The sequence below is a fragment of the Schistocerca nitens genome, chromosome 4 (genome assembly GCF_023898315.1).
Source record: "Schistocerca nitens isolate TAMUIC-IGC-003100 chromosome 4, iqSchNite1.1, whole genome shotgun sequence".
Lineage (NCBI taxonomy): Eukaryota > Metazoa > Arthropoda > Insecta > Orthoptera > Acrididae > Schistocerca > Schistocerca nitens.
This window is the reverse complement of record NC_064617.1, coordinates 347,168,129-347,187,870: the sequence shown is the minus strand read 5'-3', so window position 1 is coordinate 347,187,870 and position 19,742 is coordinate 347,168,129. Positions and strand designations below refer to the sequence as shown.

Here is a 19,742-nt window from a genome sequence, read left to right as displayed (position 1 = left end):
CATAACCACCTCTACAACCCTTTAGACCACATAACATCAACAGATACGAAGAAAGTAAATTGGAAAAAGAAAACACTTCATGGCAAGCACCCGTATCATCTAACACAGCCACACATCGATCAAGACGCATCCAACACATGGCTAAGAAAAGGCAATATATACAGTGAGACAGAAGGATTCATGATTGCAATACAGGATCAAACAATAAACACCAGGTATTACAGCAAGCATATTATTAAAGATCCCAATACCACAACAGATAAATGCAGACTTTGTAAACAACAAATAGAAACAGTAGATCACATCACAAGCGGATGTACAATACTAGCAAATACAGAATACCCCAGAAGACATGACAATGTCGCAAAAATAATACATCAACAGCTTGCCTTACAACATAAACTCTTAAAACAACAAGTCCCTACATACAAGTATGCACCACAAAATGTACTGGAGAATGATGAATACAAATTATACTGGAACAGAACCATTATAACAGATAAAACAACGCCACATAACAAACCTGACATCGTACTCACCAATAAAAAGAAGAAATTGACACAACTAATCGAAATATCCATACCCAATACAACAAATATACAAAAGAAAACAGGAGAAAAAATTGAAAAATACATCCAACTGGCTGAGGAAGTCAAAGACATGTGGCATCAGGATAAAGTTGACATCATACCAATTATAGTATCAACTACAGGAGTCATACCACACAATATCCACCAGTACATCAATGCAATACAGCTACATCCAAACACATATATACAACTACAGAAATCCGTAATTATTGATACATGTTCAATTACCCGAAAGTTCCTAAATGCAATATAACACATACCGTACAGTTAATAGGAAGTGACGCTTGATCAAGGTCCGCGTCATATTCCATTCTCAACCAGACTTAACATCTGAGAAAGTAAAGAAATAATAATAATAAACCCCGTGGAGGCCCGGGAAAAGAATAGGCCTCCGGTATGTTCTGCCAGTCGTAAAAGGCGACGAAAAGAACAAACCACTAATAGGGCTAACCCCCCTTTTAGTGTGATTACTTGGTTCAGGACAGAACTAAAGAAGCCTCGGACAAGCGCAGTCATGGTCGGGGACGACGCTTGAACCCTATGCCCGCCCACAATGGTAACGACACTGCTAGCCAACTGGAAAATGATTTAAATCCAAATAGAGGTGTTTTGCAGGATATGCTTCCTGCAACCACCCTAGAAGGAAAACAAAGACAGAGGATGAGATGGTCAGATGAAGTTAATCGACACCTCATGTTCTGTTATTACCAAGCAACAAACCTAGGAACCAACACAACTGGATACAGATCACAAGTACACACAACATTTATTACCAGATACCCAGAATTAAAATTTTTAACAGAACAACGACTAGCTGATCAGATCCGTGTAATAATCAAAAATAACAGGATACCCCAGTCAGAATTAGAAAACATCAAACAACAAGTACAACAAATACTAGAACAAAATAATGTGCAATCAGAAGAAGAAGAAGAAAATACAGTAATGGACTCAAACATCCCAGAGCAAACAAACAAAGAACAACGCACATCAATTAAACAATCAGAGGAAAACGACATCTTAAGACAGCCACCAGAACAAGCACAAATAGAACACGAAGTGACACACATGTTAGATATAGAAGAGAAATTTCAGCTGACATATATAGAATACAAAGACACAAATACAGACATTAGACCATTCTTGCATAGACCACCAAATAACCCACAAGTCGAAACAACAATAACAACTATCAACACAATCATACACAACAAAATAAATGAAAATACAACAATGGAAGAGTTACAACTACTGGTTTATGTAGGAGCACTCACTACACTAAATATACACACTAGGCAGAGATCAGAACCAACCAACACACAGAAGAAACCCACAAAACCAGCATGGCAACACAGGCTACAGATCAGAATAGAAAAACTGAGAAAAGACATCGGACAGCTAACACAATTTATAAGAAATGAAATATCAGACAAAAAACGAAAAAGGTTAGGTAAAATCTCACAACAAGAAGCAATGGAGCAATTAGATGAAAAGAAGCAGAAGTTACAAGCATTGGCCAAACGACTTAGAAGATACAAAAAAAGTGAAAATAGAAGGAAACAAAACCAAACATTCAACACAAACCAAAAGAAATTTTACCAGACAATAGATAACACACACATTAAAATAGACAATCCACCAAACATAACAGACATGGAACACTTCTGGAGCAACATATGGTCAAACCCGGTACAACATAACAGGCATGCACGGTGGATACAAGCAGAAACAGACTCATACAAGATGATACTACAAATGCCTGAAGTGATAATTTTGCAACATGAAGTCACCCGAGCAATTAATTCTACGCACAATTGGAAAGCCCCTGGAAATGATAAAATAGCAAATTTCTGGCTAAAGAAGTTCACCTCAACACATTCACATCTAACTAAATTATTTAACAGTTACATTGCAGACCCATACACATTCCCTGATACACTTACACATGGAATAACTTACCTGAAACCTAAAGATCAAGCAGACACAGCAAACCCAGCTAAATATCGCCCCATAACATGCCTACCAACAATCTACAAAATATTAACTTCAGTCATTACACAGAAATTAATGACACATACAACACAGAACAAAATTATAAATGAAGAACAAAAAGGCTGTTGCAAAGGAGCACGAGGATGTAAAGAGCAACTGATAATAGATGCAGAGGTGACATATCAAGCTAAAACTAAACAAAGGTCACTACACTACGCATACATTGATTACCAAAAAGCTTTTGATAGTGTACCCCACTCATGGTTACTACAGATATTGGAAATATACAAAGTAGATCCTAAATTGATGCAGTTCCTAAACATAGTTATGAAAAACTGGAAAACCACACTTAATATCCAAACAAACTCTAATAATATCACATCACAGCCAATACAGATTAAGCGTGGAATATACCAAGGAGACTCATTAAGTCCTTTCTGGTTCTGCCTTGCTCTGAACCCACTATCCAACATGCTAAACAATACAAATTATGGATACAATATTACTGGAACATACCCACACAAAATCACACATTTGCTATCCATGGATGATCTAAAACTACTGGCAGCAACCAATCAACAACTCAACCAATTACTAAAGATAACAGAAGGATTCAGCAATGATATAAATATGGCTTTTGGAACAGAAAAATGTAAGAAAAATAGCATAGTCAAGGGAAAACACACTAAACAAGAAGATTACATATTGGATAACAGCGACTGCATAGAAGCGATGGAAAAAACGGATGCCTATAAATATCTAGGATACAGGCAAAAAATAGGAATAGATAATACAAATATTAAAGAAGAACTAAAAGAAAAATATAGACAAAGACTAACAAAAATACTGAAAACAGAACTGACAGCAAGAAACAAGACAAAAGCTATAAATACTTATGCCATACCAATATTGACCTACTCATTTGGAGTAGTGAAATGGAGTAACACAGACCTAGAAGCACTCAATACACTTACACGATCACAATGCCAAAAATATAGAATACATCACATACATTCAGCAACAGAAAGATTCACATTAAGCAGAAAGGAAGGAGGAAGGGGATTTATCGACATAAAAAACCTACATTATGGAGAGGTAGACAATTTAAGAAAATTCTTTCTAGAACGAGCAGAAACTAGTAAAATACACAAGGCAATCACTCATATAAATACATCGGCTACACCACTGCAATTTCATAACCACTTCTACAACCCTTTAGATCACATAACATCAACAGATACGAAGAAAACAAATTGGAAAAAGAAAACACTTCATGGCAAGCACCCATATCATCTAACACAGCCACACATCGATCAAGACGCATCCAACACATGGCTAAGAAAAGGCAATATATACAGTGAGACAGAAGGATTCATGATTGCAATACAGGATCAAACAATAAACACCAGGTATTTCAGCAAGCATATTATTAAAGATCCCAATACCACAACAGATAAATGCAGACTTTGTAAACAACAAATAGAAACAGTAGATCACATCACAAGCGGATGTACAATACTAGCAAATACAGAATACCCCAGAAGACATGACAATGTCGCAAAAATAATACATCAACAGCTTGCCTTACAACATAAACTTATAGAACAACACGTTCCTACATACAAGTATGCACCACAAAATGTACTGGAGAATGATGAATACAAATTATACTGGAACAGAACCATTATAACAGATAAAACAACGCCACATAACAAACCTGACATCATACTCACCAATAAAAAGAAGAAATTAACACAACTAATCGAAATATCCATACCCAATACAACAAATATACAAAAGAAAACAGGAGAAAAAATTGAAAAATACATCCAACTGGCTGAGGAAGTCAAAGACATGTGGCATCAGGATAAAGTTGACATCATACCAATTATACTATCAACTACAGGAGTCATACCACACAATATCCACCAATACATCAATGCAATACAGCTACATCCAAACATATATATACAATTACAGAAATCCGTAATTATTGATACATGTTCAATTACCCGAAAGTTCCTAAATGCAATATAACATATACCGTACAGCAAAAAGGAAGTGACGCTTGATAAAGGTCCGCGTCACTCCATTCCTCACCAGACTTACGTCTGAGAAAGTAAAGATAATAATAATAATAACAACAATAACAACAACAACAACAACAATGTAGCAAAAATAATACATCAACAGCTTGCCTTACAACATAAACTAATAAAACAACACTGGTTTATATAGGAGCACTCACTACACTAAATATACACACTAGGCAGAGATCAGAACCAACCAACACACAGAAGAAACCCACAAAACCAGCATGGCAACACAGGCTACAGATCAGAATAGAAAAACTGAGAAAAGACATCAGACAGCAGACACAATGTATAAGAAATGAAATGTCAGAAAAAAAACGAAAAAGGTTAGGTAAAATCTCACAACAAGAAGCGATAGAGCAATTAGATGAAAAGAAGCAGAAATTACAAGCATTGGCCAAACGACTTAGAAGATACAAAAAAAGTGAAAATAGAAGGAAACAAAGCCAAACATTCAACACAAACCAAAAGAAATTTTACCAGACAATAGATAACACACACATTAAAATAGACAATCCTCCAAACATAACAGACATGGAACACTTCTGGAGCAACATCTGGTCAAACCCGGTACAACATAACAGTCATGCACGGTGGATACAAGCAGAAACGGACACATACAAGATGATACCACAAATGCCTGAAGTGATAATTTTGCAACATGAAGTCACCCAAGCAATTAATTCTACTCACAATTGGAAAGCCCCTGGAAAAGATAAAATAGCAAATTTCTGGCTAAAGTAGTTCACCTCAACACATTCACAGCTAACTAAATTATTTAACAGTTACATTGCAGACCCATACACATTCCCTGATACACTTACACATGGAATAACTTATCTGAAACCTAAAGATCAAGCAGACACAGCAAACCCAGCTAAATATCGCCCCATAACATGTCTACTAACAATATACAAAATATTAACTTCAGTCATTACACAGAAATTAATGACACATACAACACAGAACAAAATTATAAATGAAGAACAAAAAGACTGTTGCAAAGGTGCACGAGGATGTAAAGAGCAACTGATGATAGATGCAGAGGTGACATATCAAGCTAAAACTAAACAAAGGTCGCTACACTACGCATACATTGATTACCAAAAAGCTTTTGATAGTGTACCTCACTCATGGTTACCACAGGTATTGGAAATATACAAAGTAGATCCTAAATTGATACAGTTCCTAAACATAGTAATGAAAAATTGGAAAACCACACTTAATATCCAATCAAATTCAAATATCACATCACAGCCAATACAGATTAAGCGTGGAATATACCAAGGAGACTCATTAAGTCCGTTCTGGTTCTGCTTTGCTCTGAACCCACTATCCAACATGCTAAATAATACAAATTATGGATACAATATTACTGGAACATACCAACACAAAATCACACATTTGCTATACATGGATGATCTAAAACTACTGGCAGCAACAAATCAACAACTCAACCAATTACTAAAGATAACAGAAGTATTCAGCAATGATATAAATATGGCTTTTGGAACAGACAAATGTAAGAAAAATGGCATAGTCAAGGGAAAACACACTAAAAAAGAAGATTACATATTGGATAACCACAGCGACTGCATAGAAGCGATGGAAAAAACAGATGCCTATAAATATCTAGGATACAGACAAAAAATAGGAATAGATAATACAAATATTAAAGAAGAACTAAAAGAAAAATATAGACAAAGACTAACAAAAATACTGAAAACAGAATTGACAGCAAGAAACAAGACAAAAGCTATAAATACTTATGCCATACCAATATTGACCTACTCGTTTGGAGTAGTGAAATGGAGTAACACAGACCTAGAAGCACTCAATACACTTACACGATCACAATGCCACAAATATAGAATACATCACATACATTCAACAACAGAAAGATTCACATTAAGCAGAAAGGAAGGAGGAAGGGGATTTATCGATATAAAAAACCTACATTATGGACAGGTAGACAATTTAAGAAAATTCTTTCTAGAACGAGCAGAAAATAGCAAAATACACAAAGCAATCACTCATATAAATACATTGGCTACACCACTGCAATTTCATAACCACTTGTACAACCCTTTAGATCACATAACAACAACAGATACGAAGAAAGTAAATTGGAAAAAGAAAACACTACATGGCAAGCACCCATATCATCTAACACAGCCGCACATCGATCAAGACGCATCCAACACATGGCTAAGAAAATGCAATATATACAGTGAGACGGAAGGATTCATGATTGCAATACAGGATCAAACAATAAACACCAGATATTACAGCAAGCATATTATTATAGATCCCAATACCACAACAGATAAATGCAGACTTTGCAAACAACAAATAGAAACAGTAGATCACATTACAAGCAGATGTACAATACTAGCAAATACAGAATACCCTAGAAGACATGACAATGTAGCAAAAATAATACATGAACAGCTTGCCTTACAACATAAACTTATAAAACAACACGTTCCCACATACAAGTATGCACCACAAAATGTACTGGAGAATGATGAATACAAATTATACTGGAACAGAACCATTGTAACAGATGAAACAACACCACATAACAAACCTGACATCATACTCACCAATAAAAAGAAGAAATTAACACAACTAATCGAAATATCCATACCCAATACAACAAATATACAGAAGAAAACAGGAGAAAAAATTGAAAAATACATCCAACTGGCTGAGGAAGTCAAGGACATGTAGCATCAGGATAAAGTTGACATTATACCAATTATACTATCAACTACAGGAGTCATACCACACAATATGCACCGGTACATCAACGCAATACAGCTACATCCAAACATATATATACAGAAATCTGTAATTATTGATACATGTTCAATTAGCCGAAAGTTCCTAAATGCAATGTAACATATACCGAACAGTTAAAAGGAAGTCACGCTTGATCAAGGTCCGCGCCACTTTCCAGCTTTGACCAGACGTGGCGTCTGAGAGGGGAGAGAAATAATAACAATAATAATCTTTCAGGCAATACCTTTTTAGCAATGTCTGTATTTAGATTCCAAGATTCCAAACTGTCTACTAAACAGAAGTTGTAGCAGGGCTAAACAAGAACAATTCAATTTATAACAGTGATATTTAGTATGGACTTGTTTTTAGATTGTTCATTTTCTAGAAATCTTCTGCATAATCAGTGATGCTTCGTATCAGTGGCATAGCTCATACAGGCTACGGAGGAGTTGTGGAACTGATATTTGGGAGAATGATGATTCTATTCCATTTTTTTCTCTCCTTAATTATGACCCCCCCTTTTTTTCCTATCCTTAAATAATTTCAAGTTAATTCTGAGAGATTCTGCTTGAAGCCAGTGCTGTTATCAATTCATTGGTTTGCAACTGAGTTGGTGTTCTGTTCTGATGACATTTATATCAGCGGGGCCTTAATCCCTGACATTGCTTTTTCTACCAAACCAGGAGATTGAAACTCAGTAACAAGAATGAATCTTTTGGAAGGTAGTGAAACTTCCTGATGGCTACAAGTAGTGTGCTAAATCTGGACTTGTAGCCTAGGACTTTGCTATTTGCTGACAATACTCTTTTTAGCTAAGTCAGTCATACATTGTGGACTAATTCAGAACATCAGTTTGCCTGTAGCTTTTTCCTTCTCGATCCCAGACCCCACAGATCTATTATTGTATATATGTCAGGAGAACACCCGTAATAAATGTTGGAGAGTGTCTTAGATATAGCACAAGGATGGTTCCCAGAATGTGGCATGGGCGTATCTGACACTGTGAAGATAATAGCTAAACAGACTTTTAAGTAATTCACAGTAAATATCACAACTTAATACTAATGCAAAACTGTTACACAGTTTCAAATAAATAACAATGAAGTACAAGATTCTTGCAATACATAATACTAACCACACATTAAAACAAAGCTACATATAGTGCCTTATTGTAAAAATGGATGATAAATGGAAATACACCCTAAGACCGCGAAGGAATTATCAGAGTGAGATGGAAATTGGTAGATGTGATGTACATGTGCAGACAAATAAATAATTACTGTTTCAGAAAAAAACTGAGCAAGTCTATAACAGGTTGGTCCACCCTCAAGCACTTATGCAGGCAGTTATTTGGCTTGACTTTGATAGAGTTGTTGGATGTACTCCTGAGGGATAATGTGCCAAATTGTATCCACTTAGCCTGTTAGATCATCAAAATACTGAAGTAGTTGGAGAGTCCTACCCAAAATGTTCCAAAATTTTTCAACTGGGGAGAGATCTGATGATCTTGCTAGCCAAAGTAGGGTTTGGCAAGCATGTCAAGCAGTAAAAACTCTCGCCATGGTTGGGGCTGGCATTATCATGCTGAAATGTAATCCCAGGATGGTTTGCCATGAACAGCAAGAAAATGGGACATAGAATATTGCTGACATACCACTTGTGCTGTAAGAGTGCTACACGTGACAACAAAAGTGGTCCTGCTATGAAAAGAATGGCACCCCAGACCATCACTCCTGGTTGTCAGGCCGTATGGCGGCTGACAGTCAGATTGGCATCCCAGTGCCGTCTGGAGTGTCTCCAGACACACCTTCAGTGGTCATCAGGACTCAGTTCAAAGTGTGACTCATTGTTGAAGACAATTCTACTACAGTCACTAAGATTCCTGGCCGAAGCCATTTTGGGATGTTAATGATCCAACATGCAAGTTGGACATAATTTGGCACAAAATCACTCAGGAAGACATCCAACAACTCTGCCAATCAATGCAGCACAGGTGGACCTGATATGTTGATCTGCATCTAAAATTATTAGTATATTTTGCATACATTTACCCCCTATTTTCTGTTTTCCTAGGGTAATGCACCAATGGCCAATAAAATATTTAGAAAAATGGGCATCCAGAGTATTACGTAAAGTCACATGTAATGGCACATCTTGCAGAGGTGTCTTTTAGGACCTAGATGTTCATCTTCATGTGTCATTATATTTACATTTTAATGACATTTATGGCAAATAATATTCCCCTTTGAGATGACTAATGACATATAGCTGTCTTCATAATAGTGGCTGATTCATGATGGATTAAAACTGTTTAAGGCATGAGAAATGAATTGATGATTCGCAACTTAAATTTACTTTCCAATCCTAACTTTGCAGAAGCTCTTTTGATAACTTACCCAGCAAAACAAGAATATTGTGGAGAGGTTGGATGTTAAGGTAATAAATACTACACCAGGAGCAAGAGATTTCATTTCATCACTTGGAAAGGACAATTTAAAAAAACACAGTTTTTTCCTAAAGTAGTGGCTATGCTGGCAATTGAGTTAATTAAAATCATATTACCATATGTGGAATAGAATTGGTGACCTTTATTAATAGCAAATTCAGACTAACATTAATAGCTTGGTTTGTATCAAAATCCATGAGGGGATCTGGTTACTAGTTAGTTTAAAGTGAGACAAGAAATGAGATAATATTTTAAAGTTTAATACATAGAATATGGGAAAGGCAACCACTCATTTATAGTGGACCGATGTGTGGCACATACAAAAACATAACAAAAAACAGTATTCAGAGTAGCCTTTTGAGTTCTTTTTCTTTATTTAGTAAAAGTGCACACATTCACACGGACAACCACATTTTAAAGATTAAGGTATACATTCCATTTGTATTTGCATTCTATGTTTCTCTCAGATAATTACAGTTTGCATTATCCATTCAATAAAAAAAAGTGCCATCCCATTGTAACTTAGCTATTATTTTATTTACAAATACCAGATCTGTTAAAAATATCAAATAGATGTTCAGTATTATACCTATGTAGCCTTTTAAAAAAGGTGAAGTTTGAGACATTGTATAGGAATGACGAGAAAGTGTTTTTGGGTGTAAGTAAATTTAATTTATTTCACTGTAAATCTTATTATTCTAAAAAGCTTCCCCTTATTTCCAGTTGTGATAGTGACATTACCTTGTTCATAGGCTGGTTCTACTACATGCAAAATAAACTTGGACTGTGTTTAAATGAGGAAGACTTTTGGCTCAGGGGGGGGGGGGGGGGAGGAGGCGGGGGGCTGGCTGCAAGTGCCTCATAAGTCAGATTTATTCAGATAAATGGCAGTTAATGAAATACGTAGCATTGAAAGTTGTCTCAATAAATAAAAGTAATAATGCAAAAGTGCTGTTCAAAATACTTATTACAGCCTGTTTCATACTACTTCTCTCTCCTTTTTTTAATTTTTCATACTTTTCACACTTCCAGTGTCACAATTTTTCCTCTTTTCTAGTTATATCTAAATATTTTTCTACATGTTTGGACCAATTTTGTTAACCAAGAGGTACAGCACTGCATCTACATGGTGAAGCCATGTGAACATCGCGGTGTATTCTCTCTCTCTGTCAAGCGGGCGAGAACTCACCAGATATGACCTAACACGTGTATTTGTCCCCTTTCATGTTGCTGATGAAAATGGCAGTTAACTACATCACAGTGCAGCATGAGGCATACAGAACAGCATTGAGCCTGCTCACACAGCAAATTTCCAGGCTATGAACATCTGTGTACCTTTGAAAGCCATGTGTTTGGCTGTGTAGTTAGGCAAGATATTTCAGTTCATCTTTGGCAATTGCCACCAAACTTTGTGGCACACCGTAGCCATGTAGACACCATACAGATTGGGCACACATTTGCGTTGCTCTACCAGATGGCGTACTTTCAGATTTCTGCATTATTCCAAAAATCTATTCCATAATTACAATGTATTGTTGACCTATTTTTGCACATTGTTCTGTTGTCTGCTTTGTTGGCTTCATTGTTCTTTTAATTTTTACTTGATATCCCAACTTGACTCCTCACTGTTTCCTTTACTGGTTAGGCACTCTTGTAGTATCTTACTCTCACAAGTAGAACACGATCAGTTTACAGGAATTTAAGGTGTAGGTCCCATGAATCATTACTGCAGTCTTCTGTAGTTTGAAGTTTGTCAAATGTTTACATGTGTAATATACTTTCACAGTGACATATAGCAGCTTGCTGATCATTTACATGCATTTTCTTTTATGTTGATTTTGAACTATACTTTATTTCACTTGGTTGTCTTCTTCATTGTCTTGTGCCTTTATGCCACTTTGGCACAGGACAGGCATAGTTTTTAACATATTAGGCATGGCTAATTTAAGGGGTGGCTGGGTGCCCTTCCTGTCACCACCATGGGACGAAATATGTATACCCCAAGTGTATGCGTGTAGTGTTATTCATTTGGAAGTGAGCAGAAATTTTCTAAATATTTGCGTATTTGTGGATGTGGAAAACCATCTAGAAACCACATCCAACCACATCTAGCTGGGCAGTTCACTGCCAGCAAGATTTGATCAAGGGCTAGCATACCTCCTCGTGCTGAAAGCGGTGCTTTAACATGCATGATCAAACTGGCATCTTTCTTCCATGTTGTGATGCTTTGCGTGTATTGAAAACTTGTTTGGCTTGCAGCTTTAGACATCCTGATGCAGCCTTAAAGTGTTCTTGTAGTGTTAAATTGAAATTTGTTCAATATCTCACAAATGCTGCAGGCAACTGAAATCGTCTGTTCAGATGTTTCAAACCAAGCTGCAGTGATTCCCTAAGTAGTTTCATTGTCAATTTCCATTTATGAATGAATACTAGGCATATATACCCATCACTCCAACTTTTCTGACCCATGAATACTAAAAATCCTGTTTGTCATTAATTTTATAGTGATCAGTTGAAGTTAGAAACCATAAACTGTAGATTGCATTAAGATACATTGATATATACCACCTCCTTCCAGCTATTAGTGATTCAAAAATCTGATAAATAAAAACTAGGGTTGCATGGTTGTCGGATCCAGACAAGTTGGTATTAGACTGATACATCAATTGTTTAAATGCAAAAAGGGGTGCACAGTGCTACAGCCAAAATTTTTGATCTCTTATCCAGTGATGTAATATGTCTGACAGACAGAAAAGAAAAATTTGGAAACAAACTGAAAAGGTTTCTTCTCGACAACTCCTATCTTGTAAGAGAATTTTAATTACTGTAATGTGTAAAAGGTGGTGGGTAGGAATTACTCTCATCTGACTTTTTTTAAAAAAACTTGTAAATGATCAGCATGTAGCTATATTTTCAAAATAATTTGTGATGTGGATGTAAAATGAGCCATTCCACATAATTACAATTTATCGTGCAAATGAATCATGGAACATGATACTACCTTGCTCACTCCATTTCTAACCAGAACTTTTCCCCAATTTATCTTTCTTACATGTTACATTGGCCCTTGTTCAACTTTCCTCTGGAATGTGTTTCTGCTATACATATTGGATACCCCCAGATCTGTCTTTCTTTGTGAATAGCCATTTTCTGTAGTTTCCCATACTTTGCTACATCCTTTTTCCTATCACCTTTTGTTCTTAGTGCCAACACTTTTAATTCCAAAAGATATGTTTTAGTGTAGCTCACTCCATTGTGACCATTGTTCATATCAGGTGTGTCATACAGTGGGTTCTTGAAATACAATAACAAATTTCAGATTTGATTCCCATTTTAAGACTGTGACTAAGTGAAATAATCAACAACATTCATTTATTTTCATATTAGAACAACATTTATGTATCTTCATAGTAGGAGGAAAGAAAGTACTGTCTTTGTTTTAAATTTAGTTAGGAAAGTTCTGTCAGAATGTAAATAGTTTACAATTAAAGGAAACCACTCACTGAATAGTAAAAGCATTGATTCATTGACAGGCAGGAAAAAAAAGAATGAAAACTTCACTAGCTTTTTGATGAATCCTTTAATGAGCCAGAGTACATGTAGATACTCCCGCATGGACTTCTACACGCCTCTGCAGCTGCGTTGTGCCTGTTCAGTCTGCACGATGTGTGAGCGCGCGCGCTTGCGTGTGCGTGTGTGTGTGTGTGTGTGTGTGTGTGTGAGAGAGAGAGAGAGAGAGAGAGAGAGAGAGAGAGAGAGAGAGAGAGAGTGGTCTCCTTTACTCCTAAACTATTTCAATTCTTTTTAGTTATTTCTAGATGTCAGAATTGTTTATAGATTGTTCCTATTTTAATTTTTTGTCAGAGTGAAAATTGTCTTAATTTTAATTGAAATAAGAGCAAAATAGTTACACATGACAACAGTTAGTGTTTCTACATGACCAAGGGTTATCTTCTCTTCAAAAAATTTGTGATACAGGTGACAAGTGCCGTGATTGCATGACGCGCATCCCATATGCCACCCTCATTGCTACAATTATGTGCATTGTGGGAGTGGGTGTATTTTGTGGAACCATGTATCGTGGTGCGACACTCAGCATCTTGATGTTCAATGAAGTCTTCCATCTTCGTCTTGGGTGGTAAGAAACTTAATTTTTTGTTATACATATGTCTATCAAACTGATAACTGGCACCTTAAAATGTGCAAGTATTAAACGTACCATTTTTAAATAAAATTTTGCAGCTCTTTTTGCTTTCATTTAATATGAATGCGAAGAAGTTACTGCTACAATTTTTTATGTTTGTTTTTGCTGTGCAAATACATTTTTTTAAATGTCGAGTAACTCCTTAATGTGTGCAGTATGTATGTTCTTAAATGTTATTTTTGTGCATAGGTTAGAAGCAGTGCAGATGGTTTTTGTCATAATTGGAGCCAGTATGGGTGCCCTTGGGCTTATGATTTTGTTCGTTGGCTGTTTGGCGACTGGGACGACGAGACATAAAGTTTATCGTGCCTGGGGAGCACGTGTTGGGGGCCGAATCTCTTGTGCAGTGGTGAGTGTGTTTGTCAGTTTCTTGTCTTTGTCTTCAAAAGGAACAGTACTAACACAAAAAAGTGTAACTCTGATACTCAGTAGTGTAAGGAAAAAACACACTTCTTGCTTTCAGTTTTTGCTTTTAAAGAAACATGAGAATAGGCATGTGCAGAGAAAGCAAGTCTGTGAGACACATGCTGTCCATTAATATGAGTGATTATAGGACACTGGACAGAAACTGCAATGATATTACTATCATGTTACTGAGCGAGGTGGCACATTGGACTTGCTTTTGCGAGGACAAAGGTTCAAATCCCCTCCAGCGATCCAGATTTAGACTTTCTGTGGTTCCCTGAGTTGCTCTAGGCAGATACTGGGTTGGTTCCTTTGAAAAGGATACAAATGATTCCCTTCCCCATCCTTTAGTAATCATGGATTATGCACTGTCTTTAATGACCCGCTGTCGATGGGATATTAAACTCTAATCTTCCTTCCCTCCTTCCTTCCTTCCTTCCTTCCTTCCCTCCCTCCCTTCTTCACTCCTTCCACTGTCATGTGAAATATGCCTTTTGGTATTCTTCTGCTTATTATTATTATTATTATTATTATTATTATTATTATTATTATTCTTTATTAGTTTGGGTCATCTAAGGACCATGCACCAATTTCAATGCTGCCTTCTTTGTTATTCTTTCTTTTTCCTCCAGTATTCTTTCATCTTTTCATTATGTATCTTTTTTCTCATCTCGGACCATTTTGACCCTATCTTCTTCTCCCTCCTGCCTTGGAATCCTTGCATTTTTAACATTTTCCTCTTGAAAATCTCTCTTTCTGTTGCATCTTTTTCACTTAACGTTGTTTCTTTCCAAATCTTTCCTAACTTTTTGAATCCAGGCTATTGTTGACTTCATGTCCCAAAGATATTTAAAAATCTGTTTGGTTAACCTGCTGCTGTTCATTCTGTATAAGTGTCCAAAAAACAGCATGGTGCCTCTTTCATAGTGTTTCATTTATGTTTTCTATGTTGCGATAAACTTAGTCATTGCTTCTTAATTTCCATACCTCTGTTTTTTTTATGGTCCTAGTATTTTTTGAATGATTTTTCTTTCTAGTACTTAAAGTTTGTGTAATATGTAGTTCAGTACTAAATATTCACTTGCATAAAGACATTCTGGTTTTACTACTGTGTTGTAGTTCTGTATCTTCAAATTTTTAGACAGACACCTTTTGTTGTAGACGTTCCTAGTTATTCCATTCTCTCTCCGCATTTTATGTACTCTTTCTTCTACAGCGAATTTTTCTAATCCATTTTCTTGGATAATTTTTCTCAAATATTTAAATTTATTTACCCTCTTTATCTGGCCAATATCTGTTGCCTAGGGGTTCCGGAGCATTTTTTATATTTTCTCATAAATTTTGTTTTTTCTACAGATATTCTTAAACCTGCTTTGTTGGCTATTTCTTCTAAGAGGTTGATTTGTATTCTAGCATTTGTTAGGTTTTTAGAAAGAATGGCAAAATCATCCGCAAATGATAAACATTGAATTTCAATACCTGTGTTTTTAGTTTTGCCGATGACATTGTAATTCTGTCAGAGACAGCTAAGGACTTGGAAGAGCAGTTGAACGGAATGGACAGTGTCATGAAAGGAGGATATAAGATGAACATCAACAAAAGCAAAACGAGGATAATGGAATGTAGTCGAATTAAGTCAGGTGATGCTGAGGGAATTAGATTAGGAAATGAGACACTTAAAGTAGTAAAGGAGTTTTGCTATTTGGGGAGCAAAATAACTGATGATGGTCGAAGTAGAGAGGGTATAAAATGTAGACTGGCAATGGCAAGGAAAGTGTTTCTGAAGAAGAGAAATTTGTTGACATAGAGTATAGATTTAAGTGTCAGGAAGTCGTTTCTGAAAGTATTTGTAGGGAGTGTAGTCATGTATGGAAGTGAAATATGGACGATAAATAGTTTGGACAAGAAGAGAATAGAAGCTTTTGAAATGTGGTGCTACAGAAGAATGCTGAAGATTAGATGGGTAGATCACATAACTAATGAGGAGGTATTGAATAGAATTGGGGAGGAGTTCGTGACACAACTTGACTAGAAGAAGGGATCGGTTAGTAGGACATGTTCTGCGGTGTCAAGGGATCACCAATTTAGTGATGGAGGGAAGCGTGGAGGGTAAAAATCGTAGAGGGATGCCAAGAGATGAATACACTAAACAGATTCAGAAGGATGTAGGTTGCAGTAGGTACTGGGAGATGAAGAAGCTTGGACAGAATAGAGTAGCATGGAGAGCTGCATCAAACCAGTCTCAGGACTGAAGACGATGACAACAACAACAACAGTTTTTAGTTCCCAGTCTCATTGGAGATAGCTTCTGTTCTTTTGGTTTTTGTTTCCATTCTCTTACTATTTTCTCTAGTATGCAGTTAAAGAAGAGTGGAGACTGGCCATCACCTTGCCTTACACCTGTTTTTATGTTGAATGTCATCGATATTTCATCCCGAAACTTTACTTTTGATTTGGTGTCCATGAGCATTTCATGAATAAGGTTTGCTAATTTAGATTTGATGCCAAATTCTCTGATAACTTTATCCAGTGTTTCCCTATCAACAGTCAAATGCCTTTTTAAAATCTATAAATGTTACAACTGTATCTTTGGAGTTTGTAAGTCTGTGACTAATTATGGACCTTAGGTTGAAAATCTGTTCTGAGCAAGATCTCTCCTTCCTAAAGCCACTCTGATATTCTTCCAAATGGCTATCAAGTGTTGCTTCTACCTTGTTTATTAGTATTGTTGAAAGTATTTTATAACCCACTGGCAACAAAGATATACCTCTGTAGTTATTTACATTTTGCTTATCACCTTTCTTGTGCAGGGGATGGATGAGAGCCACTTTCCAGTCTTCTGCTATCATTTCAGTTTCCCATGTTTCTTCAAACATGAGCTGAATGTTAGTTATAATTTTTGGTTGAGACCATTAAGTTCAGCTGTAATAGAGTCTTCTCCACGGCTTTGTTGTTTTTCAGGGTACTTATTACTTTTTTAATTTCTTCAGCTATAGGTGGTGGATCTGCCTTCTATATTTTCATGGAGATCTGGAAATTCTAGCTTACAGTTTGGTTCTTCACAGTTCAATGATTTTTCAAATTACTTTCTTAGCATTTTACAATTCTGGCTGGTGCTTAGGCGTACTTTACCATTTTCATCTGTGAAACAAATACTTGGAGCTTGGTAGCCTTTTAGATGACTTTTAAACATCTGATAGAAATTCCGGGAGTTACATTTTAGAAAGTTGTTTTGTATGTCAAGAAGTGATTTCTCAGAAAAAGAAGTGATATCTCAAAAGATCTTTTAGCTCTCTTTATTATTCTTTTTGTTTTTTTCCTTTGCATTCCTCAATTCATCATGGTATTCGGGCTTCCCAGAATATTTCCATTTCTTCCACTGTTTTGTTCTTTCTGTAACTGCTTCTTCACAGATTTCATTCCACCAGACTTTGCACTTAATTTTTGTTGTTCCAAATAAATATTTTGGTGCCCTGTTGATATATATCAATATTTCTTCCCACTTCCCTGATTTAGTTACTTTAATTTCTTCATGAAGTTTTTTTATCACCTCTTTGGTGATGTTGAGCCTGTCTGTATCATATTTAATTAATTTTTGCTGTCTCTTTTAGTTTTTATTGGAGGGAAGTTTATTTCATCTTAGTCAGGTAATGATCAGAATCAAATTCCCTGTTTCTTGCTACTTTTACATTCATGATTTCTTTAAAATTGCATTTAGAAATCGCCACGTGATCTAGCTGGAACTCCCGTAGCGACATATTTGGAGAGATCCATGTTTTTGCCTTTCTTGGTAATTTTTTGAAGAAGGTTGACATTACCTTCAACTGAAATGTTCTGCAAAGACTGATTAGCATTGTGCCATTTTTGTTTGTTCTTTTATGGGCTGGATAATATCCTACTATTTTTGAAATGATTTTTCCATCTCTATTTGTGCATTAAAATCCTCCATTAGTATTACATATTTTGATTTTGGAATTTTTGATATGTCTTCTTCTAGAAGTTCCCAGAATGCTTCTACTTTACTCGGATTTTTCTTATTGTCATCATTGATTGGAGCCTGACAATTAATAAAGGTATACTGTCTATTTTTGCATTTGTGAGAAGAGATAGTCTTTCTGAACTGGATTTGAATTCTGTAATGTTATCTACTAAATTTTTATGAACATAGAAAGTGGTACCAAGTATTGGCATGCCTTTCATGATATTTATTGCTGGTTTACCCTTAAAAATTCTATGGTTTTTGATTTCTGTAACATTTTCATCCAAAAATCTTGTTTCTTGAACTGCTAAAATTTGTATTTCATGCTTATCTAAGAGAATTTCAAGTTCTTTCTGTTTACCAATTTTTAGTAATGAGTTTACGTTCAAGGTGCCTGCAAAGAATTTCCTTTTGAACTTGAGTTTGGAAGAATACCAAGGATGCTCCAAGTCATCCTTAATGCAGATGTTGGGACTCCCCAGAACTTTATGTCCTGATGTGTTGCATAAAGCATTGATGGATTCCTCTTTCGAACTACCAGCTGGGGTAGTGCATCTTTCTAGTGGCCTTTCCAGTCTGCAATTGAAATTGTACAATGTACATGGTAGGAAATAAATTCCAAGGTAAGATCAGATAGCTAGACCGAAATGATTATTTTTCATGGTTTTCTCCATTATGTTCTTCCACTTCCTCTGCTGTGGGGAGTTAGGATTCCTCTTCCGCCCTTGAGACCATTGACCGGGCTTTGTCTGTAGCCCTAGGCAGGGGCCGTCACAGGGTGCTACCATCCGGAGCCAGATGGACGCAGGTTTTTTTATGAGGTGTTACTCCTCCCCCTCCTCCTTCCTCATCAGTTGCGAGATGAGGCCCCAGGCTTGCGACCGGCGGTGCGGAGTTATTATTATTACTATTACTATTTTAATATTGTGCGTTGCTATTCAGTTAGAAAACTTTTAATAGTTTGAAGGTAGGTAGGTATGTATGGAATCTGTAGTCCTCTGTTGATTATAAAAAGGAAGTTGTAAAACGTTGGGAGGCAGAGATTTCATTATATGTGCATATAGAGAACAATCTTTTGCAGTTAGCCATGTGAAGTGTGCCTAGAGAACAAGCTTTTGCAATTAGCCATCTGAAGTGTGCCTGTTGGTATGCTTGAACTTCTATTTTTTAAAGACTTTAATATTGCTCTTATATGATAATTTGTATGTAGCTATGCAGTTTCAAAAACTTTCAATAGTGTGGAGGGTAG

The 19,742-nt window shown here is 36.2% G+C and overlaps 1 protein-coding gene across 2 annotated transcripts in view; it reads left to right on the top strand.

Annotated features, from left to right (window-relative positions):
* The window catches only part of LOC126251581 (neuronal membrane glycoprotein M6-a), a 51,595-nt gene that overhangs the window by 12,694 nt on the left and 19,159 nt on the right, over positions 1 to 19,742 (top strand). For both annotated transcript variants that reach the window (XM_049952111.1, XM_049952112.1), the window contains 2 exons: positions 13,884 to 14,043; positions 14,299 to 14,458. In XM_049952111.1, the coding sequence (XP_049808068.1) occupies positions 13,884 to 14,043; positions 14,299 to 14,458 (320 nt within the window). The remainder of the gene's footprint in view (positions 1 to 13,883; positions 14,044 to 14,298; positions 14,459 to 19,742) is intronic.